Here is a 24,853-nt window from a genome sequence, read left to right as displayed (position 1 = left end):
TTGACTCACTACCTATGGAATTATATTGTTACAAGAGAATGCATATTTCCTGTTTTATACTGAAATGTATGCATCCAATTTCTCAGGAATATTACAAAATCCAATGCACATTATTAGATGCTTTAATTTAATTAACTCATTATTATGACTCCCATCCTTCCCTCTCTCTGTTGGTTATCAAATTGAGGCCAGGTACGGCTTCCAAAGAGTCCAAGACCATAATACTTCTCAGATTCATTTACATATTTTTATGCATGTATTTACTGCCAATCATGTTCTCTTCTTCTCCAAGTGCTGTCCCCTGGTCTTCTTAAACTGTTTAAAAGTCCCAAAATTAGCAGTTTTCATCGTGATCCTACCTTACGCAGATCAGTTTACGTGCAGTTCAGGGAGTGTATTGAATACTTCATCAACTGGGGTCACTGATAATTTGTCTCCCTAAATTCCATCCGATTGTCACATCGTCTTATGCCTAACTGTTTGAGTATATAATTTATGTGTGGATCTATTGGTATCCCACCTCACTTTTTAATAAATTTCATAATAACAAATTTTATCTTTATTTTAATTTCCTCTTCTTTATAAATATTTTGACACTCATTATTATCTCATAAGCTTTAATTTTTTAATGCTATTCAAATCATTCTTAGAACGAAATGATAGTTTCATGAATGAAGAATATTTAAAATGAGATACATCATATTACAAGCAAAACAAAATTATAAATTTTTAATTGATTCACATATAAATTTATTATTATGTTATTGAGATTATTTGTAAGGATTTTTTTTAGCTTTAATTTTTTCTAAATTTTTAATTTAATTATCTAAAATTTTATTTTAGAAATATAGATAGTGAGGGTTATATGGCATAAGTTAAAAAAAAAAAAAAAAATGTTAACTCTTTTAAAATATATAAACTGAAAAAATAGAATGTAAAGTATTTATAGAGTAGCTTAAGAAATGATTAGTTCCTTAATTCACTAGTGAGATGTCAATAGCTTCATCAACCTTACCCATTAGGCCACGTGTTTGTTTCATTCATCTTCCAAGCCAATTGAAATCGACCGAGCAATGTAATTCTATGCTGTAGGTTATGTTGGGCTCTTAGTAACTCGTCTCTGTGGTAGAGATATAGTGAACCAATTCTGCTGATTCACTGGTTAATCCCATCAACCTCCTTCAATGCAAACTGGCAAAGTCTCTCCAGTTTTAAAACCTAAAGCAGAAGTGAGTAGTCTGACCACAGTTAATGTGCCCGTCCCTAACGTCCATAACTTTCGGATCTAAAGAGCTACTCAAAATTATTAACCGCATGTGGGGTCAAGAAGATCGGCCTTCTTCAAGCATGTCCCTTATCTCAGCCTTACATGCTGAGCTAGAGAGAGCACGCTTGCAAGTCAATCAGGTTATCCAAGAACAGCGCTCGGACCAGAATGAGATAAACTATCTAATGAAGTGTTTTGCTGAAGAAACGCGCATGGAAAAACAGGAGCAGGAGTGGTTGAGTGCTGCTTATTGAGTCATTGCAGGGAACTTGAGGTAGAAAGAATTTGAGGAGACGGTTTGAAAGCTTGGAACAAGAAGCTTGGCAAAGAGCTTGCTGATACTAAGCCTCAGTTCTTAAGTGCAGTGAAAGAACTTGAGAATGAGAGAGAGCGAGAGGGTTTTGACGTATGGACGAGTTAGACAGAGACAGATGATCAAACTGAAGTGGAAGAACTTAGAAAATCTGCTGTAGTTCGTGAAGAGGTTTGAGAGGAAAGGAATGAGGCAGTTAGCTGATGTATTGCGTGAAGAGAAACTCAATGAAACTCTCAGAAGCTAAATATATACAGCTTGAAGAAAAAAAACTGCGCTGTTATAAATCAGAGTCACTTGAAGCTTTTATTATGGAGACCACACGTTAGGACGCCCGTTTTAATTTTTTATATTTACCCGATAGGAGTCCCAAACTTGGTTCGGAATTGGCTGAGATTGCAGCCCAATATGTCCCCATAATTTGGGGATGCGTCGGTTTGGGATGGGTTTTGACCCGGCTCGGTCAATTCCCCCAACCTGTATATTATATATATCTATATAATATTTATTAATAATTGAAAATAATGTATATCATATCTACTTAAGTTTATATTTGAAAATCATTTATATATTATACAATGCCAAATTAGAATTGTGTTAGTATTTTATGAAACTATATCCAATAGGTAATACTAAACTAAATTAAATATAATAAATCTTATAAATATTTGTTTTATATATATATTATATTATATAATTATATATATATATATATATATATATATATATTATACATAATATGGTAATGCTATGAAACAAAAGTTATACATTTGACATTATACATTATACATTATATATAGTATACATTTGACATTATACATTATAATATTATATACCTATAATAATTTTAATATTTGAAAATCAATTATACATTATACGATGACAAATTATAATTGTGTAAGTATTTTATGAAACTATATGCAAATAGGTAATAAATAAAATTAGATTAAATATAATAAATCATTATATATATATATATATATATACATACTATGTTAATGCTACGAAACAAAAGTTATACATTCGACATTATATATTATACATTGTATATTATATATGGTATATATTATATAAGTATAATTTATATAACATATATATGTTTTACACTATAATTTATACATAATATGCTATTATTTATAATCTTATGTTAATACATAATAGGTTATTTAATTTTTTTTTTTGTTGGTATATATAATTTAAAGAAAATGATAATAAAACTAAAGATACAAAAATACGAAAAACCCCTAAATGGGGAATTCGGGGGAACGGGTTTTTTTCGGGGATTCCCCGAACGGGCTTCAGGCAGGTATCAAGGAATTCCCTTGGGCTTTCGGGCCGAGTCCGGAGACAGGGGTCCCTAGCCCCGCCCCGGTCCGGCCTGTGGCCATCTCTAATGGACGGGCGTCCCTTATTTGCAGGCGTCCGTCCAAAATTAAGGGACGGTCATCCATAACTGATGAACGGCCGTCCCTAAACGTTTTTTAACTTTTAAAAATGATTGTTAATGGACGGGCGTCCATTAACATATGAACGCCCGTCCAATCTTTAGGGACGATCGTTCATAGGACGGCCATCCATAACCTATGAACGATCGTCCCTAATTTTTGTTTATATTTTTTATTCTATTTACTGATGAACGGGCATCCTTTAAATGGGGATACTCGTCTATGGTAAATGGACTCCCGTTCATATAATATGGACGGAAGTTCATCTAAGTGAACGACCGTCCATAGTTGATGAACGACCGTTCACTAGAAAAAATTTATTGAATGTGAAATGTGTCTGGTGTAAGTCACGGGACACGTAAGCCGATGTAAGATTTCGGTGTAGAATCCCGATGTCCGTAGCATTATTGTATTGAAAGTGGGTTGACGCCTCTTTCGTTAAGAACAGTTTATTCTTCGGACTGGGCTGGGCCTTGTTTTGCCACTTTCTACAGATTTCTTTTAGCCGCTCTTGATCTGGATCAGCTTGCTCACTTTACTATTCCTATTGTTTCGAAACTTGGTTAGCCCAGCAATTGTAGATGTGTGGAAGCTTATAAATAATGGAGCCTTTCTCTTGGACCCAAGTTAAATATTCTGTTGACTCAAAATAAATTTACCCTTGCTTAAGAAATAAATCGACCCAAATGATATTTACAATTTTACACAGAACAAGAGCTAAACATTTGTTGATTTTATCTCAAAAGACTCGCAGCTTCAAAGCATTTGTTATAAGAAAAGTTTGTGCATCATTTCATATATTTGAGGGGGCGTTTGGTTCAGGAATGTTAGATTACTGGGAATATTGAATTACTGGAAAGATAGATTACCTTGAAAGATTACTGGGAATCTTTAGAAAAATATGTTTGGTTAGTTGGTGGGTATGTTATATTAATATGTTTGGTTATGGAGAATAAATTGGTGGGTATGCTATTTAAATTACTAAATTGTCCCCCTTATAAATATTAATATAAAATTATTTTTATTATTAATTTTTGAATAATTCTTTTAACCCCCAATATTTCAGATTTAGCTAAAACACCCCCGCTTATATAAAACTTTAATTTATGACGAAATCACCCCCACCTCCAGCCGCCACCGCGAACCACCGCCGGATGTGTCCGTGAGTACGTCACTGTGACTAAGAGGCTCCGCTATGGCCGTTTTTGGCCATATTGATGGCCGAAAACGGCCATATCGGGCCAGATCTGGCCGGATATGGCCATTTTCGGCCATCAATATGGCCAAAAACGGCCATAGCGAAGCCTCCCGGAGCCTCCCACAGAATTTCCAGTGTTTTTAGGGACTCCGGCAATTTTTCGCGGTGGTCCGTGTGTTGTGACCCCTGTCGGCGGTGTTGGCTGGGTGTCTGTGGTTGGGTTGCTGATTGGTGCAAGTGGTGTGTTTTATCATTATTTAAGATACAGGGCATTATTGTCCCACAATTTTTAATTAACACCAGGGTAAAATTGAAATAATATTATGTAAATTTGTTTAACAGCATAGGGGTCATTTTGTCCAAAATTTTTATTATAGGGATAAACTTGTAAATCAAAAAAGATAACCCTAGTCAATCTCAAAACCTACAATAAAATGAGGTAATCATTACCTTTATATTATCAATAGTACCCTCATTGCATTTTGACGACTCTTACTGTTCCTTATATTACTGTAAACAACCAACGTGGTAATCAAGTAATATACAACTGACATTACCACACCCGTAATGGCACTTAACCCCCCGAACCCAACTGAGGCCCTGGAATGTCATACTTCTTTTCTTTCTTCTTTAGGTTATCGATCAACAGTAATCTTTTTGTCAAGAGATACAGCCAGTTTTAGAATCATTGGAAGTTGATACTTGAAGAAGATTCATGAGGTTGCTTTTTTGCTGCAGTTCTGAGGTTTGTTAGAAGCCTGTGTCACATTCAAGCCTCGTTGGATAGATTAGTGCGGACCATTTATTAGAACAGGAACTTCAAAAACTTTTAATGGTCCGAAGTTCTTAAGAATATCAATATGATTCTACGGTGACTAACAATCTAAGAGTAATGCTATACTTATCAGATTCCCGTATAAACAGATATTCATACAAATGATGGATACAATAAATGGAACGGCGAATATAAATATTGACTTTTTATTATCGTTTTTCTTTCTTTTTTATAAAACCTCTGACTTTGTACAAAACCTCTTTATAAGTATAGTATTATCGAAATCTAAAATGTTGCCAACTAGCTTAATCCACTTCATGAATATATTTGATTTTCTTAATCACCAATAATTAACGAGACAACTCACAATTGGCCACCACCCTATTTCATGACAACAATCATAACAATTTGACAAATGGGTTTCTATTAAATGAAACACTTTGACAAAAAACTGATCCTATCCTAGAAAAACTTTAAGGCAACAAGCTCATCGGTTATTTAATGATCACTTTTTAGCTAGTGATGTCGGAAAGATACAAAAAATGATAGATTTATTTCCATATCACTTTTGTTATCAAATTAATCTACAGCGCTTCACCACTAAAGTGGCGGAGTAATGGAATTCCAATTACCCCCTCTACCCCACTTTTTTTGAAATAGCATTGATAAAATGGGCAACTAGGTGTTCATTAAATTGGAAGAATTTTGAACTACAAAAACCCTAATCCTGTTCATCAGACGTGGATCACACATCATTGTACATACCCATATCTGTCTGTCTTAGATGTTTGTGCTTTTCCCTATCAAAGTTAATTATCTTTTCTTCTATTTTAATTTTAACCTGATCTTATGGAACGCAGATAATGATTATTTCCATGTACTTATAACCCAAGACGGAGGAAATGAAATGCTTATTGTTCCAGTATCACAATTTTTCCAATCTCCCACCCTCATCTCGGGGGTCTTATCCTCCTTTTCCCCTTTGGGATTTGATTTATATCATATATATAAATATATAATATTATTTATGGTGTTGACCTTATGAGTGGAGACAAATTCAAGCGCTAATCACCCATAAAAGGCAGGCTTATTCTGCTACAGATTGAGAGGGAGATAATGGGGAAGGGCGGATCATCTTGCTTCTTTCATTTCATTGAATGAAAGAAAAGTTATCTTGTTTAGTGAAGGCCGCTTTGACATTAATCTATGATAAGCCTTTCCAGTAGCAAAATTGTTGGCCACACTGTCACTGATTTAGTGTGAGAAGATCAAGTTTTAGAGCTTTTTAGAGAATTTTTTTTTGTGGGTATTAGAATTTGATTAAGAGCAATACTTTTACTACAACTACCTTTATTACCAGTAAACACCATAGATTTTGCTAAAAAACTTCACATCAAAGAAGACTAAAGAGTTTGAACAGGTTTGATGCTTGGGAAGTTTGCCAATCACAGAGCATTGAGATGCTTAAACCAAAACACGGCATGTAACACACACGTAATTTAATAATCCCACCTTAAAAGCAACAATACATAATTTCTATTATGATTGGCCACTTCCAATATTTCTTGGGTGCATGTACTTTTCATAATAGTGGGGATCGTTGAGTTCATCGGTTCTCATTCCCATTCTTTCCTATTAATCAAGTATAGGTGGACGTCAATGTTTTTCCCAACAGTTCCCCACGCTCTGATGCAATAGTTCTTGTTTTTTTCCTCTCTTCCATTTCTATTTCACCCATTCACACCAATCTCTTACTAGAAATTAACCCCCAAAAACAGGTTGTTTAAAGTGCATCAATTAACTTCTTAAAAGCAATTATTATTAACATCTTAACCCCCCTTCCCTTCTGTAATTTTGTGGTTTAAACAAAAACAAGTGAACCCAATTCATTTTCTAGGATCTTGTACTGAGGCACCATGCCAAAGCTTTCTGAGCAGGCTACAATCTTTTTATTCTCATGGGATGAAAATTTTATGCGGCCATAGGGACCATTACTTTCATTTTCCGAAAATCAATGGCATTTTCTTTCCATTTTGGCTATCATTAATTGTAACAAAATGTTAATCTCAGCCTTTGTTGGGTACAACTTTCGCTATGGTTTATGCTCTTGTGTACTTCTCCTGTACTTTACCCTACCACATTTTCTTTCCAATTAGACCGAATCATGATAAGGAACAGAAAGATCTACTTGGGTTCACTTCAAATCTTCAAGTTATGGAACCTACTAAACGCTGAAGGATTTTGCAAGATCTTCAACTCCACATCTTTTGGTACATATTTATCGTCCTTTGTCTTTCCATATGCCAGTGCATTGATGATGTAAAGATGGCTTAGGAATTTTTGGCATAAACACCTCATCAATTTGAATTGCCTTACCCTTTAGAGTGACCCTTTCCCGACGTAAATACAGATTACACTTTTATATCGTCCTGTCTACCCTAGCTAGGGCGCTTAAAACAGTTTGACTAGCTTTGGGTAGCATTTGATTGATAAGGGAAAAGAATATGCTTATGGATTTAGGAATATATTTATGGCTGCCAACAGAACCAGAATAGGCTTTCTAAACTTGGGTTTGAAACATGCACGTGCCTCTATATATACTATATATATAGTCAGGTTTTCAAATTTCAGTATCAAATATTTTTTCTCCTAAGTTAGATTAAAATTGGCCCATTTTCGCAGGCGTTTTAGATTTCTACTTAGAGCTATAGACTATTTTCTTAAGTTAGCAAGCAATAATTGACATTCTTTAGATATAATTATAAGTTGTTGACAACGCAGGCATGGATTGAGATCATACTTAATTTTTTCTATACAAATCAGATCTTGAATTTGCATAATTGAAGAATTAATCATATATCTCTATCTTTCTACCTAGTCTTGGAGACCCTATGATTTTTTTCCTATGCTTTTGGTTCATATGTCTTTGTTGTGCTCAGCTATTAATTTCGACTGTATGTATGCTAAGCCTCTGTTGTACTTCAATTGGAACTAGAAACGCGTCCTCTTAAATTAATGATCTTTACCTAATTCTAGCTTAAGTTTTGGTAATAAGTCACAGGCTCACTTCTGATTCCTTTGGGTCTTCTCAAGACTTGTTTTAGGCCCTGATAGTTACAGGGAAAACTTCATGTTCCACCACGAATTTATTATATTAATATATATATATTATAATATATATTATTAAATTATATATAGATTATATATATTATATAGTAAATATATAATATATCTATTATGATTAAAGATATACTTCGGAATATAATATTTATAATGATTTCTGATGAATGTTTATTGGTGATGTAGACCACTATCGCCTTCTGATTTATTGATCATCTTCTTTTGCCTCCTCAACCTACTTACTTTCTGAATTTCTTAATCCTGAGTCTGAACTGACCGTGTAGATCTAACTGCCCTTGGCTTGGCCCCTGACTCGACTTCAATGTTCAGAAGAGCCCAAAGCAATTTGATGTGCGGAAGTTTTAAGTGTTCTTCTCTATGTTTCTACTATTGTTAGCTGGTTGACATTTCTAAAACACGTAAATTTTTGTAGAAGGGCCAGCATTCTAATCTTCGAAGAAACATTATATTAAGGGGAAAACGCTTTTTCGATTTTGATCTTTTGCAACAACTCCTCATTCTTGACAATATTCCTCCTCAATTTTTAAAAAGATTTCCACATTGATCTTTTTATAACTAAATTTTTATAAATTTCTGTCCAACATATGAAACAGAATTGACTAAATTGAGAATAGCATCTACGCGTTTTGGTCAATGTTTTCACACGATGAAAATACTCGTTATAAAGATCCAAAAACGACATAGTAGGTCACTTTCCGACCTGCCATAATATATAGTCAAGACAAATAGAAGAAAACTGCACTTGTTATTGAAACGGACTTCAGTGTTAGTTTTGAGAGCTCATGATATGTGGTGATAGCTTTGGTGACCTGAACCTATCAGAAATTCAAAGAGAAGACAATTGGCCGCCAACCCTAATTCAAAGACGTAAGATGGAATCCATGCAAGAGTTCAAACTTAGCTCAGGTGCATGAATGCAAACCCTAGACCCCAATAGTTAATTAATTGACATAATTTGTCCTGGTTTCGGTGTGTCAAAGCTTTGACTGTGCAGTCTCTTTTTTTATAATATTAATATTGGGACATAATTTTAGAGCGAGCTACCAATTTTCAACGTAAAACAACAGTAGGTACCGTGAATAATTAGCCAATAAATTAATTGTTTAATTTTGTCATTTATAAAGGTTCATTCGTATGGTCCATTATGTCATCTTTTGATGAGGCAAAACAACTCTATTTATTTATTTATATATTTAATTTCCCACTGTCTTTTTTTTTAAATCCTTTGGCCGAAATTGGGTTTCCAGATATAAAAACATACAACAAGTTTGAGAAAAAATGGTAGAGCAGAGTTGTCGACTTTAGAGAATAAAAATTAGGTTTACATAAGAACAAATTAAGGTGAAATTCTTGATACTAGAGTAATGAAAGATGGATGAACTCTCAGATGTATTATTCAAGAGATCTTGACTTTGAGTTTCCTCTCGGTTGCTAATAAGGGTGGTTATTAAAGATCTTAATCAAACAATAATTTCAGAATCCAAAAGAATTAGTTGAAGTACGAGTAAACTGATCTGAACACAGTTATAAAAAAAAAAATTGGATAGACTAATGATACACAATAATTTGAAATGTATTATTAAATTAATTATGTGAGGATTTTTTATTGGCAAATAAGTCAAACATGTATTGTTCATACGATTTTTTTATAGTTTAGAGTTGAATAAGTTCAATAATTCAGTGTACTAATTCTTTTCACAATAAATTAATCAAACCCCTTTCACTTGATATGTGCATATAAAATCTTAAAATTGTAATAATTAATAATGTTGTGCGGGAAATACGAGGTGAATAAATCCCCAATTGGCATGCAAATATCTCACAATACGGATCCCATAATCAAGACCGATGATGGCGCAACTTACCGTTTAAACAAATTTGAGTTTATATCCAACTCAACCATGTGACTATCATTATATAAACTTTAGTTGTAATCTGTTTTCAGACCCATTATATAAACTTAGTTGTAATCTGTTTTACAAACCTTGTATTACGAGCAGTTGAACCACTTTAAAAAAAAGTCTCTTATTGTTTTTTATTTTCTAAATTAATCCTTACATATTCATCATTATGTTATTACATCGCTAATCCACCGGGATCATGCATACATTCTACGTGATTCTAACGTTGCTAATCACATATTTCTGGTTGTCTGGTTCTTTGCATCAACAAATAAGTAAATCATTATAGAAATTAATGGATTTTCAACGTCAGTCTTGCGTTAGAGAAACCAGAGAAACAAGTTAGAATAATCTATTCCCATGCCACAAACGTTGTCACAAATTTATAGTATAACTTATGCAGAAAAGGTATGTCGAATTAATAATGGTGAAAATAAAATAAAAACAAGTTGAGAAATGAGGGTATTAACTCACCGGCCATCAGCTGGTTTTGAACTGTCAGAAACAGGTTCCCAGAAGGCAAGGTTCAGTGCAAATGTACATTAACATTAAACATAAACATAAAAACTCACTCACTGTCACTCCTCCTCCTTAAATACATCTCCCAAAACACACCATTTTTTAAGCTTCAAGCAATAAACTCCTCTTAATCATATAGTTGGTCTTGAACTGTCATACACGTGGCACATCATGTCAAACCTTCTTCGCTTAAGACACCATGTCCATTGCACTATAATTCCCCATTATTTTATCAGTGAAGTCAAACCATTTATTAATTAATTAAACCCAAAATGTGCTTTATAATATGCTCTTTAAATATTGCCACAAACCGACAAATCAGAAATGGCGGTTTTTGCAGATTCTTCTATAACTTAATTAGCCGACCTTTGGACCATGTAATCTCAGACATAAGCTTTCGAATATAAATAAAAACTATATATTATAATAATTATCCCAATTAATTAATTTTAATTTCTTAATGAGACAGTTCAGGATTAGCTTAAACAGTTAAGATTCTGGCTTTCCTCCCTGGGCCGACCTTTCTCGGGATTGAGAGAATGACAGCCAACATACAGAACGTAAATAGTCGGCGCTCTTCGCATGGATTTTATTTAGATTTTATAAATGTTAATCAGTATTTGCATGAGAATTATTTAGATTAGGTCATGGATTCTTCTCAAAACTATCAATTTTAGTACACCATTTGCCAAGCAAACTGTTTAATCATCCTATTATAATACCTTATTCCATCAACTTGGCCTTTGTATTCAACAAATTTTCCTCTTATATTATATTACGGAAAATATAAAGAATAGTGTATGAGAATTAATAATCACTGGATGACCTGATTGTAAAAGAGTAAAAGATGATATAAGTTTATATGGTTTACAAGTTCAAGTTTTCACGACTCCTAATAAGGGTGATTATTAAAACTCTTATCCGATTGATAGTTTTAAAATTCTGAGGAATAGTTGAAGTGGAGGCAAGTTGACCTGGACCACCTTGGTCATGAAAAAAAAAAAAAAAAAACATGGGAATTGGGAAACATACTTCCGTGGAGAAGTCCTAAAAAAAAAAATATGGGAATTGGGAAACATACTTCCGTAGAGAAGTCCTAGATGTAACTCTCTAAGCCCCATTTGGCCTCAGTGGTTAAAAAAATAATAGAAACCCAAGTTGATACTTGCTACTTGTTGCTCCATGGACAACTCTGCATTTGCATGTGAGCCACGTAGGACGAGGAGAAATTAATGAAGAAAGCCACGAAGCACTCATTTTTTTTCAAGAATATCAGGATGAGATTGCATTAAAGGATTCTGGTAGAATTTGGATGGTTGTGTGTGAGGCTGCATATCTCGTATATATGGGGGCTTTGTGTAATTCAAGATAGACTTTACATGATATTCCTGAGATTTGAAGGAAAAATCTTTGAGGATTTTCTCTTAATTATTGTTACTAAACAGTAAACACTCCATTTACTCCCAAAATTTCCATATTTTTACCCTCATAAAATCCTACACAAATCCCCATCATTATTTTAACCCTTTGTTTTAGAATATTACCATTTTCTCAAATATCTATCCAGATTTTTTAATAAATTAAATTAATTTATGTTAATCTTCACATTTAATAAATACGTGGACGCGTGTCAATACCCCAATTGCTAATTAACATGGCAAGAGACTGTTGGATGAGAGGAAGAAAGCTATAGTTAGTTAATAGTAATGTAGGCGTGTACAATTACCAAGAGTTTCTCTTCTGTCTTTAATGAGCGTGTGCCCAATTGGTAATTAAACAGAAGGAACATGCACACGTGGTTTTCAATCATGGTTTGAGATAACAAACACAAAAAAGAAAATAGACAATCATTAATTAATTAAACTGAAACATTAAATAAATTAAGTAGGTTAAAAAAGTAACAGCTTAGTGACCACCTCATCATTCATTTTAAGTTCATGCACCTTTGCTCTTAACGCTTCTTTCCGCCGTTATAAATACTCCCCGTATCTCTTCATTTCTTCGCACTCAATCCCTCACTCGCAAATCAAAACAACAACTGAAGGAACCATTTTGCGAGTTCGAGAGTGAGAGAGAGAGTAGTTTTAATTTTCGCAAAAAATGGTTGCTTCAGTTTCAGTGTCTTCTCCAACTCTGGTCTCCAAATGCGTCGTTTTTCCTGACCAAAAATCAACTCTTGGAGACCTTAAGCTTGCAGTTTCTGACCTTCCCATGCTTTCTTGTCACTACATCCAAAAAGGTGGCCTTTTCACTCGCCCGAATCTACCCATTGACTCTCTCGTTGCTCTCTTGAAGAGAGCTCTCTCTCAAGCGCTCTCTCGTTTTCCTCCTCTCGCTGGGCGCTTGAAGACCGACTCTGATGGCTACATCTATGTCACCTGCAACGACGCGGGTGCGGGTTTTATTCACAAAAATGCCGCCAAGTTGTTCATTCGTGAAATTCTTGCCCCACTTCATGTCCCTGAAATCGTCAAGAGCTTCTTCGCTTTTGACAGAACTATTAGTCATGACGGCCATTGTAAACCACTCTTGACCGTACAAGTGACAGAGCTTGCGGACGGTGTCTTCATTAGCTGCGCTGTGAATCACGCGGTCACTGACGGCACGTCCTTCTGGAATTTTTTCAACACTTTCGCTGAAATCTCGAGAGGAATGAAGAAAATCTCCAAACAACCCGATTTTTCTCGCGACTCAGTGTTGATTTCGCCGGCGGTTTTGAGAATTCCCGACGGTGGACTGAAGGTGACTTTCAATGAATACGAACCGTTGAGTGAAAGAATCTTCAGTTTCAGCAGAGAATCAATTTTGGAACTGAAAGCTAGAGTTAATAACAAGATATGCATCACTAACGGCGATATTGACGCCGTTGAATTAATGGGGAAGCAAAGTAACGATCCGTACTATAATACTTTGTTCAAGAAAACGGAGTCAAACGTGGAGATATCGTCGTTTCAGTCACTGTGCGCTCTTTTATGGCGGGCGGTGACTCGAGCGAGGAAATTACACGTGTCCAAAACGACTACGTTCAGAATGGCGGTTAATTGCCGTCACAGATTGAACCCGAAACTGGATCCATTGTATTTCGGTAACGCGATTCAAAGCATTCCCACTTACGCGTCAGCCGGGGAGGTGTTGAGTAAAGATCTGAGGTGGTGCGCGGAGCAGTTGAACAAAAATGTAAACGCTCATGACGACAAAACGGTGCGTCGTTTTGTGGGTGATTGGGAGAGTAATCCGAGAGTGTTCCCGCTAGGAAACTTCGACGGTGCATCAATGACGATGGGTAGCTCGCCAAGATTCCCGATGTACGATAATGATTTCGGGTGGGGCCGACCTTTGGCGGTTAGAAGTGGAAATGCGAACAAGTTTGACGGTAAGATCTCCGCTTTTCCAGGGCGTGAAGGTGGTGGCAGCGTTGATCTCGAGGTGGTTTTGGCGCNATACCAGCCTTGTAGAAAGGAAGTACAACCAGTATCATTGTTCTGGTAATGATAGTGCTCGTAGTAATACTGTGGTTGACCAGCACGAGGTGGCGGTGGAGGATACCCTTCAGCAAAATATCCTTGGTACCCTTCGTATGGACATTGCCCTGGCGGAGGGTTAGGAAACCCAGGTGGCGGTAGGGGTGGCGGGTACCCCTCGTACGGCGGTGGTGGTGGATAGGGAGCTGAATAGCCTATTAAAAAAAAAATTAGAATCAACGATTAAATTTCATATCATAAGATCATCCAATGGGATGATAAATAAAAGGAGAAAAAAAAAAAAAAAAAAGAACCTTGAGAAGCGTAGGGGTCGTTGGGAGGTCTGTGGTAACTCATATTGAAGAGTTTTGTGAATTGATAAGATGGCAAAACGATTTACACATACCCAAGGTTTGCCAAAACGATAAGTTGGTATCCAAAAAGTTTTGAAACGACAAATAGGTACCTTTCGTCATGTTCTATTAGTAATTTTCGTTTGATAATAGTGAAAAGACTAGAATGTCCTTGAAAGTTTGATATTTTAGTTTTTTATAAATGTAAAAATTTCTAAAAAACCCCCTAGGTTTGCTAATTTGACTAAATACCCCAACATATAAAATTTTTATAAAATAACAAAAACACCCCCGCCACGTGCAGTGCCAGATTCCGGCCACCATCGTCGGAATCTAGCCGAAAAATTGCGTTACGACACAGACTCGTCGGATCTGTGTCGTAATGCGTCGATCTGGCCTTTTTCGGCCTCGATGGCCAGATCTGGCCGTAGATCGGGCCTTTTCCGGCCAGATCGACGCGTTACGACACAAATCGACAGGTCTGTGTCGTAACACAATTTTTCGGTCAGATTCCAGCCTCGACGGTCAGATCTGGCCGTAGATCTGGCCTTTTCCGGCCAGATCAGTCATGGATCTTGCCGGAAAATGCTAGATCTACGCGTTATGACACAGATTCGACGAGTCTGTGTCGTAACGCAATTTTTCGGCCAGATCCCGGCGTTGGTGTTTTGTTATTTTACAAAAATTTTATATATTGGGGTATTCAGTTAAATTAGCAAATCTAGGGGGTTTTTTAGAAATTTTTAAATTTATAAAAAACTAAAATATCAAATTTTCAAGGGCATTTTAGTCTTTTCACTATTATCAAACGAAAATCACTAACAGAACATGACAGAAGGTACCTATTTATCATTTTAAAACCTTTTAGATATCAACTTATCGTTTTACCAAACCTTTGGTATGCGATCGTTCGGCCTTGATAAGATTGATTGGAATTTGAAACTGGAATTGGAACAATTGCTGATAATTTTGGTTGTTTAGAAGATTTAGAAATTGTCTACAATCACGTTTTGCCATGTCATCGTAGTCTTTTATTAACTTTACCTTAATTACTATTTAAATGTTTATTTATTTGAGATCTGGATTTCTATTTATTTATTAGACAATGAATACTATCAAACACTATACTGGCCTTAAGCAAATTAGCCCAGCATATATTACTAGCCCATTTCTAGTATAAATGGGCTTAGGCAAAATTAAAAACCTTAAAGGGTTTGAATAGAAACTTCTATGGCGTGATGTCACATCCGCAGAGTTAAATGAATAGTTGATAAGAAAAGACGCGGCTAAGTAACCAAGCCCGTCATTCCTAAACCGCGTATTCCATTTCTTAAATCAAACAATTATTTTCACAGAATAGTCCTCATCTCATTATGAAACGCGTATTCCATTATGCATAAATATTGAATTATGCATTCATTTATTTCACCAAGACGGAAAAATCTCAGTATTTTTATTACTCCGCCATCAAAGAAGAACTTTGTTCCATCTCTTATCCAAAGTTTATCAGACCAAAATGAACGGCACCAACCAAGAATCACAGCCTCATTATCCTTCTGTTTCTTCTCCCGTTTCAAATAACGAAACAAACCCATTTGCGTCAAGTTCAAGCAGTGCTCAAGAAATGCAATCTCATCCTCATCAGCCGACTGCAGGTCCATCGTCGTCACCTTTTGCGCCGGGATCTACAGTCACAGATGCTGAGAAATGGGGGACTCATGTGATGGGAGCACCTGCTGTGCCCACGTGCCATCCGGACAACAAAAAAGCAGCCTTGTGGGGCGCTTCTGCTAATAATCAGGATCAACACTATCATCATCCTTACCTTCAGTACTCTCCCGTTGAGAAACCAAGCAGTAGTCCCATGGAATCCATTCTCAATGTCTTCAATTCTTGGGGCAATAAGGCTGAAACCATGGCCAATAATATTTGGCACAATCGTAAGTTCAAAAATAAATTATTACTTTTATTAGCTTCATCAAAAGTTCCGTACTCTTTTAATTAACATTGTTTCTGTTGCTTGCAGTTCGAACGAACTCATCGGTGCCTGAAGCTGCGTGGGGCAAGATGAGCCTGAACGCGAAAGCATTAACAGGAGGTGGATTCGAGACGATATACAAGCAAACTTTCACAACATATCCGAATGAGAATCTGAAGAAGACATTTGCCTGTTACCTGTCAACATCAACTGGACCTGTAGCTGGAACTCTATATCTCTCAAATGTTCATGTAGCTTTCTGCAGTGATCGTCCCTTGTCTTTTACAGCACCTTCCGGCCAGAAGACTTGGAGCTACTACAAGGTATAGCAATTTTTCAATCCATATACATGAACATAACCAGTATGAAATATATGTTTAATTTTATTTGAGTCCAGTTATATCTATTAACAATGGTTGGTTTTTGAATTACAGGTTATGGTACCTTTGGCCATGATTGGCACCACCAATCCTGTGGCGATGAAGGAAAATCCATCAGAAAAATACATCCAGATCGTTACTGTTGATGGACATGATTTTTGGTTCATGGGATTTGTTAACTATGATAAAGCATGTCGGCATCTTTCAGAAAGTATCTCAAATTTTGTAGCACATGGGGTACCAGTACAGCCAACTTCCTAGATCATTGTTTCAGAGCTTCAGTTTCTGTTATTAATGATTTGTTTCTTGTATTTTAGTATTCCCTTTTGAGTATGTAAAATAACATGGATTTTCTTGATTAAGTTTTGTAATTATGTATTAATTTGATTATTTTACTTGAAGAATCTTCAAATGTCTTCTTCATATTTTCGCCAGATTTCTGCTGAATAACACAGATACTGTAATGTCAAAAAAAACATAATTAGCCCACTGTAATCACAACCCAAATTACCTCTAGCAACTCACTCAGTATGAATGCTTAATTACTTTCAAATTGCATGATAAACAGAGGCAATAACTTTTCAATTGAGGTGACACACTTAACTTCTTAAGTATTACAAAGATTGCTATACCTATACTTGCTCTTAATCATCAGAAATAAATTGATTCTCCAGCGCCCAATATTCAAAAGTAGAATACTAGATGTGGGAACAACATTTGATCCCCTGCATATTGTAGGAGTAACAGAGCAGAGTTATCCAACAGAACATAGTATGACATTGAGAGAACTGTTTACTAGTTAAAAAAGTAATATTGGCTAAATATTTTTTAGAGAAAAAAATTATATCATTTACGACATTAAGAATGAAATTAGTAGAATAGACTTGAAGATGATAACGTACAAAATAAGTAATACTGGCGATATTTAAGGGGGTTAATGTACAGACTCTAAAATGAAAATTATAATAACAGCAGGAAATTTTTTTATTTCAGAAACCTCAGGGGGGTTATTGTACTAACTCCGAAATTAAAGGGGAAAAAAGAAAGCAGAAAACTGTAATAATGGTAGAGAGGTTTTATTATTTTAGAAACTTACATTGGGAATTTTGTTATTTAATAAAACTTCAAGGGGCTAATGGATAACTCAAAAATTAAGAGGAAAAAGAGTATCGCCGTTGCCAGGGATCGAACCGCGTGACAAGCGGAAATACTCACCACTATAAATATTGGCCAAACGACTCATGCATACCCAAAGTTTGCCGAAACAACAAGTTGGTACCCAAAAAGTTTTGAAATGACAAATAGGTACCTTCCGTCATGTTCTGTTAGTGATTTTCGTTTGATAATAGTGAAAAGACTAAAATGCCCTTGAAATTTTAGTTTTTTATAAATTTAAAAATTTCTAAAAAACCTCATAGGTTTGCTAATTTGACTAAGTACCCCAATATATAAAAATTTTATAAAATAACAAAAACACCCCCGTCACCCGCAGTGCTAGATTCCAGCCACCACCGCCGGAATCTGGTCAAAAAATTGTGTTACGACACAGACCCGTCGGATCTGTGTCGTAACGCGTAGATCTGGCATTTTCTGGCAAGATTTGTGGCTGGTCTGGCCGGAAAAGGCCAGATCTGTGGCCAGATCTGGCCGTCGAGGCTGGAATCTAGCCGAAAAATTGCGTTATGACACAGACCTGTCGGATCTGTGTCATAACACTTCGATCTGGCATTTTTCGGCCAGATCTACGGCCAGATCTGGCTGTCGAGGCCGAAAAAGGCCAGATCGACACGTTACGACACAGATCCAACGGGTCTGTGTCGTAACGCAATTTTTCGGCCAGATTCCAACGGTGGTGGCCGGAATTTGGCACTGCGGGTGGCGGGGGTGTTTTTGTTATTTTATAAAATTTTTATATATTGGGGTATTTAGTCAAATTAGCAAACCTAAGGGGTTTTTTAGAAATTTTTAAATTTATAAAAAGCTAAAATATCAAACTTTCAAGGGCATTTTAGTCTTTTCACTATTATCAAACGAAAATCACTAACAGAATATGACGGAAGGTACTTATTTGTCGTTTCAAAACCTTTTGGGTACCAACTTATCGTTTCGACAAACCTTGGGTATGTGTAAGTCGTTCTGCCTATAAATATTTTATAAATTAATAAAGTTTCATTTAATGTAAAATAAATCCAATTTAATCTATACTGAACTTATGATTGGGATATGATTTTGAATGCCATACCTTTTATAGTTAGATGTATTAATTGTTTAGGTGTAGATGCCATATATGAGAAAAAAAACTTAATTTACTTAATGAAATTGCCATATATACTGTGTGTTAAGGCTTGCATTTACTCTTTTAACAAATGTCTCGTTTCTTAATGAAACACCTGTTTAATATACCTTTAACACAAGTTATCTTTCTCGTGATGTAATTACCACAATTTTACCTCATTAATTATTCAAAATATTTCGCATTGGTTTTGGATAATTACAACTTACTTATTGGAGATATGAAAAAAAATTAGGAATAAGAAGTTATATTACTCATTTAAAAAAAAAAAAAAAAAAAAAAGGAGAGTAAGGAGGATTAATTCTTACAACTTATACATGAGTTGCATCAATCATGGTTAATTAATTAATAATTTAATTGAGTTAATGATATTTACTTCAATAATTGTTGTTAACATCATGGAGTGTGTTGTATCCAAAAGTTATATATACGAATATACAATTTTCATTTTTTTTTTTTTTTTTGGTAACCGAAATATCGCTCACCTCAACATATTTGAATGATTTATAATTAAGACTAAAACTCTCTTTTAAGTAAATAATTTATTAGGACAGGAAAATTTTCACTCAAACTATTTACATATATTTTTTTCTCTTTTAATTGGATGTCTCCTATAATTTATTACACAGCTTCGTAACACATAGACTTTCACACGTGCATACACGGCTGGTTCTTTTGCACTGAGTCCGAATCTCCAACCCCCAACTCGAGAACCCAACAAACGAGTCAACTCACTTTCACAATCTCTTCTACCCTATAAATACCCTCACTCCATAACCCTTCCATCTCTTCTTGTATCATTTTTCAACTCCAATGGATATTCCTCCTTGGTACACCTTCCTTCTCAATAACCCTGAAGCTCCCATCCCTTTCCCTTGGGAGCGACGCTACGATGTTCAGGTTTAATTTCTTTTGTATAGAAAAGAAGGCTAGCTATATATTCATTCGTCTTGTTATGCGAAATCATTTTATATACTGAAAAACAATATTTTATCCAGTAAACTAATGGTTTATTTTCTTGGGTTGAATATTTTGCAGAATCAAACTTTGCATTACAGAAATGTAATAGATGGAACTGTAATATTTGATCTAAGGCCAATCGTCAATGTTGGTGGCAGTATGTTTTACGTAAACGACTACTGGGACGAACTGAGGAGGGCATATTCGTTTAACAATATTAACTCTCCTCTTCTTCATCGCCAGATGAACCATAGTGGTGATTATCTTGTTCTTGTACCAGCAACCTGTTGTGGCCCTAACGTTTATTTGATTTTGCCCGAGCCCGTCTTCCAGTGCCCGTTTTGCTACGCTTTGCTTCGTCGGATTATCATCGCTTACACATCTGATTCTGATTAAAACTTACTTGTTAGGTTTTAGTTTTATCAGGTGTTGGTCGATCTGTTTGTTTTCTTTTTCTTGTTGTTTATTTTCTTGGGGTCATGCATGGCGTTTGATGTTGTTCCTGTCGCCATAGCTTTTGTTGAAGGGAAGGATCGAGTGTAAGAGTGATGTGATTGATGATTGATTGTGAAAGAAAAGGGGAAATGGCAACTCGACTGGTCTGGACCAAGAGCTCGACTAGGGATGGAGACTATTCCCGACTTTCACAATATAATAATATAGTTTTTATATATGCGAAGATTGGTCAAATCCATTGCTTGCATGAATGTGATCTACAATGACTTAAAAGTGTTTTTCTAATTAATTCCAAAATATATTGTGTGCTTATCATACTTAACGTCTGTATATCAAGAAATCTTGACGATAGTATTCTTCATATGCAATGGAATGAAAAAACAAACCCTGGATAAAATTGATTATATAGAAGCACTTAAAAAAAATTCTTAATTTTGAATAAAAATACATCTTTCTAAAAAGCTAGTCCAATTTGTTGTTTGGAATTCATAAATTTCACCTGACAATACAGATTTTTCATCAAGTAAACTTGGGCCGTTTTTCAACCAGTTTAATGAAAGTATCCTTATTTCTGGTGACTTTGTCTTCCTTCATAATTAGTTGTTAATTGTAAATATTTTATTAATATTATGTCATTCAATTAAAGACTATATATATATATAATATGTGTGTGTGTGTAAATCTTGCTCATATATGCATAAGAATGATTATGATTGAATATGCTGGTTGAATTTCTGGCCATTTATTGTACAAAGTGTCAATAATATGTACTGTTTTGAACCCGGACCGACTAGAAATCGGCCTTTGACTTCGGTTCAATCTACAGTAAAACCCAGCTTTGCATTAAGACCTTCTTTGGACCGGTAATCGACTGGTAAAATAGTGCCAAACCGTCGATTTGACTGGCCCAATGGGTAAACCGGGTCACTTAAAACCCTCGAGAAATTGGATGGATGTATTTGAATTCAAGATGAAAGTGAGAGGAAGTTCTAAAATTAAACTATTCATCCCAAAAATTATGTCAATAATACCATATACAACCATTTTTCTAATTAAATAAACTTTGGCTTATATTTCACATAATCTCCACTTTTTATTCACTGGAGTGATCAACTGGCTTAACTTGTACGATTTAGCTCATATATGCGTAAGAAGAATTACGATTAGTATGTCGCCGTCGGTCGTATCATAATGGTCATGTGTTCGTTTTCTTACCCATTCTCAACCCGTGTCATCCATTTCCAGAGTAAATTCATTATTAAGCATTTATGACACAATCCTAACATTATTTTCATCGAATGAGTTTATGTTGTGTTAATAGCATGAGATTTTATCCAATCTATTATTCTTAATACTATACGTACAAAATGTTCATTCAAAGACTTGTATTCAAAATGACGATAATATAAAATAAATGAAAGTTTGAACATATAAAATCAGGATTGATATAAAATAATTTTTTATTACTTTAAATATAAGAATTTTTTATTACTTCAAATATAAGAATTTGCAATGGAATGAAAAAACAAACCCACTTTCCATCCATTTTCTACCCCACCCGCCACTCCTCTCTCCACCTTCATCATCCATCCTCCACCTTTACCATCAAACACCACCTTTTCCTCTGACCCGACGCCATCATCAACTCCATCACATTCTTCTTTTCACGTTTCCTTCTCCAATCTTCATTTTTTCCCTTTTTTTCTTCCACTTTTTTCTGCTTGTTTTTCTTTTGAGTTTATTCTGGTGTGTTTGCTGGGGTTTTCTCTTTGGAGTGTCTTTGTTCTCCTGGTTTTTTTGGTTCTTTTGGCTGTAAGTTTGGCGTTTGTTCTTGGTTTGTCTCGGCTCTTGTTCATTTGTTGTGGTTGGTAACTTGGTTGGTGCTCGGGTTTTGGTCTTTGTGTGTGGGTTGTTTGTTGTGAGGTTCCTTGTTTAAATAGCAGCAGAACATCCATTAACAGACAACCGGCTGTGAGTTAATGTCTATCGACCACAAAATAGGAGTATAAAGAATATCCATCCATTAACATATTAAAGACCGGAGGATTCAGAGTATTATGCATTATTTGGTGATAATCCTCTGAGTTTATGGTACCCTAATGGAATCTCATCTCATCTGGGTAAAATTGAAACTGTGTACATAGTTGGAATAAAATTTTCTCATTATTTGAGTCTCGATTAGATCTAAAACCCATGCAGTGTTGTGGCCGTTACATGTGTATCACAAGAAGCACACTGTGAACCTGATTGTTCTTGGTCTCTTCACTGTCTCAATAAGCCTACCTATTGCTGTGACCTGCGCTAATAGCCAGGTTTAGCATAATATCTTTTCCTTGTAAACTTTCTCAACTGTGGTAAATGGATATATAATTAGGATATTTTGTAGTTTGTTTTCAAGTCAATAAGGATATTGTACGTAGGCTTCTGGTGAATATGTGCCAATAAAAAACTGGCATATTATTAATTATTTGCCTGCCCCTTAAACAAAACTCAAGTTCCAGTCAGGTGCTTGCTCTAGTTAATTAATGTGTTGAATGCGCAGCGGCTGGGGATATTGTTTTTGACACATAGAAGTTGTTTCTTCATTTCAAAAGTCACTAGGTGCTTCTCACTCAAGGGACAAAAATTTTAACTTTTTATGGCCATCTAGGAGACAATGTCATATAGAGCCTATTGCTGTCATACAATAATGTCATATAGAGTCTATTGCTGACATACATTAAAAGGTAAGCACTCATTAATGCCTTTCTCACCAATTGAATAAGAAATGAAGAAGTGTCCAAAGATGTCATGGAAAAAATCCATATGTTCAGTTGTTTTATTTATCTAGTAGAGCATCTCGTGTTTTGATAAAAACCTATGCCAATTTGTTCTTGTTTCTGATGCATGGGAACACGATGATGGGTTGTATAAATTTTTAACTTTTAACAGGTGGGTTGCCTGCTTGTACTTTCCCAGTAAAATATGTTGTAGATAAAGGACAAATTTGAATTGTTATGAACTTTTACTGAATGCATAATTACTTTGTGAAATCAGGAACAACAGGAGTTGAATGTTTTTTTTTCTGGTGGGGGAGGACAGGATCAAAGGAAGAACTGCAGATTGTATTTGAACTGGATTGATGATGGTATACAGGATTAACAAGCTTATTGATTCGTTTGGAGTTTGTTTGGAATGGATGGCAACATGTTGCTTTGTCTTTGAAGACCTTCAGCGAGAAATTGATGGAATTGAGACAAGTTATACATAGCTGATTAGATTTGATGTTCAGCTTGGCAGCAACCCTGACTAATTTTTTTTGTTTGGCCTGCAATATCTGGTTAATTGGAAGTATAACTGGTTGTATTCACATTCCAGTTTATTTAATCTGTGGTTACTGGTTGGATTTGTCTGCTCATTACATTCTGCATTTTTTTTGTGCTAGTATTTGCAGTGTTGATTTGGATGGAAGTGATGTTGGTTTTTGGGTGGTACTGATGGTGGAAGTTTGCTGGTGTGGTTCTGGCGTATTTTCCGTAGATTTTTGTTGCTGCAGTGTTGTGTTTGGTGGAATAAATATAAAAGACTTTTTGAGTAAATGTAAAAGTCTTTTTTCATTTCTGTGCATTTTTTGGTGGAGTAAACGTAAAAGATCCTTTTCATTTCTACGCACTTTTTGGTCGAGTAAATGTTAAAGACTTTAATTAGTCTTTTTTTTTTTTTTTTCTGCAAATTATGAATGAGCATATACCAAATCTTGACACATTTGTGGGAAAACAGAGGACCCTGTGCAGGAAATTTGTATAACTTCTGTTGGTTTATAGTTTCTTGTAACCAGGAAGCACTAAGGCTTCTTTTTGTTGCCCTTTTCAATAAGACTCCTTTTTCAGTAGTAGGTAATTGAAGTCATATTATGGTGGAAATAAGCAATGGTCTAAACTCTAAAGTTGTTTGTAACCACATTAGGATTCCGGATACTATAATTTAAACCCAGAAAAGCAATTATTTTTAGATGAAGATGGCTTTGAAAACACGAGACTAATCTATCTGTCCATCTTTGCATAGATACACAAGCCAAAATGCAGCCTCACTGCTATAAGCATTAAGCAATCAGAAATCAGAATACACACTAGGAAATATATCTATAATACTCAAGAATAGAAAGACAACACCACCCCTCAAAAAAAAGTCCATCACCTTACACAACCAAAAAATTAGAATATCAGTGAGGCAAAGATCCTATCATTATGACACGTTCGATATATGCCGAATTGAAGAAAGCATCAAAGCATACAGCAGGCAAAGATCCTCTGCCGTTGTTTGTACAGCATTTCATAACATATCATGCTCTGTCAATGAACTTTGGAAACTATGATCAAGTGATGCAGAAACAATTTAGATTTATAACAAAAATTAAACAAAAAAATACCAATT

General features: G+C 35.3%; 2 protein-coding genes across 2 annotated transcripts; both read left to right on the top strand.

The window, feature by feature from the left end:
* The first annotated feature begins 12,585 nt into the window (after positions 1-12,585).
* Positions 12,586-14,048, top strand: LOC116111303 (uncharacterized acetyltransferase At3g50280-like). The gene has a single exon (XM_031397501.1). The coding sequence runs from the start codon at positions 12,660-12,662 to the stop codon at positions 14,046-14,048; it is 1,389 nt and encodes a 462-aa protein (XP_031253361.1). The 5' UTR covers positions 12,586-12,659.
* A 1,739-nt stretch (positions 14,049-15,787) lies between these two features.
* Positions 15,788-17,093, top strand: LOC116111271 (GEM-like protein 5). The gene is made up of 3 exons (XM_031397468.1): positions 15,788-16,313; positions 16,400-16,674; positions 16,786-17,093. The coding sequence occupies exons 1-3, from the start codon at positions 15,890-15,892 to the stop codon at positions 16,990-16,992; spliced, it is 906 nt and encodes a 301-aa protein (XP_031253328.1). The 5' UTR covers positions 15,788-15,889; the 3' UTR covers positions 16,993-17,093.
* The last annotated feature ends 7,760 nt before the right edge of the window (positions 17,094-24,853 follow it).

This window comes from Pistacia vera, unplaced genomic scaffold, assembly GCF_008641045.1.
Source record: "Pistacia vera cultivar Batoury unplaced genomic scaffold, PisVer_v2 Contig630, whole genome shotgun sequence".
Classification (NCBI taxonomy): Eukaryota; Viridiplantae; Streptophyta; class Magnoliopsida; order Sapindales; family Anacardiaceae; genus Pistacia; species Pistacia vera.
This window is presented reverse-complemented; position numbering and strand designations above follow the sequence as displayed.

Bases quoted from the DNA above. Each gene is read 5' to 3' on its own strand.
- LOC116111271 (XM_031397468.1), top strand. From the start codon at position 15,890: ATGAACGGCACCAACCAAGAATCACAGCCTCATTATCCTTCTGTTTCT. The intron at 16,314-16,399 runs GTAAGTTCAAAA...TGTTGCTTGCAG, and splicing joins CAATAATATTTGGCACAATC to TTCGAACGAACTCATCGGTG. The intron at 16,675-16,785 runs GTATAGCAATTT...TTTGAATTACAG, and splicing joins AGACTTGGAGCTACTACAAG to GTTATGGTACCTTTGGCCAT.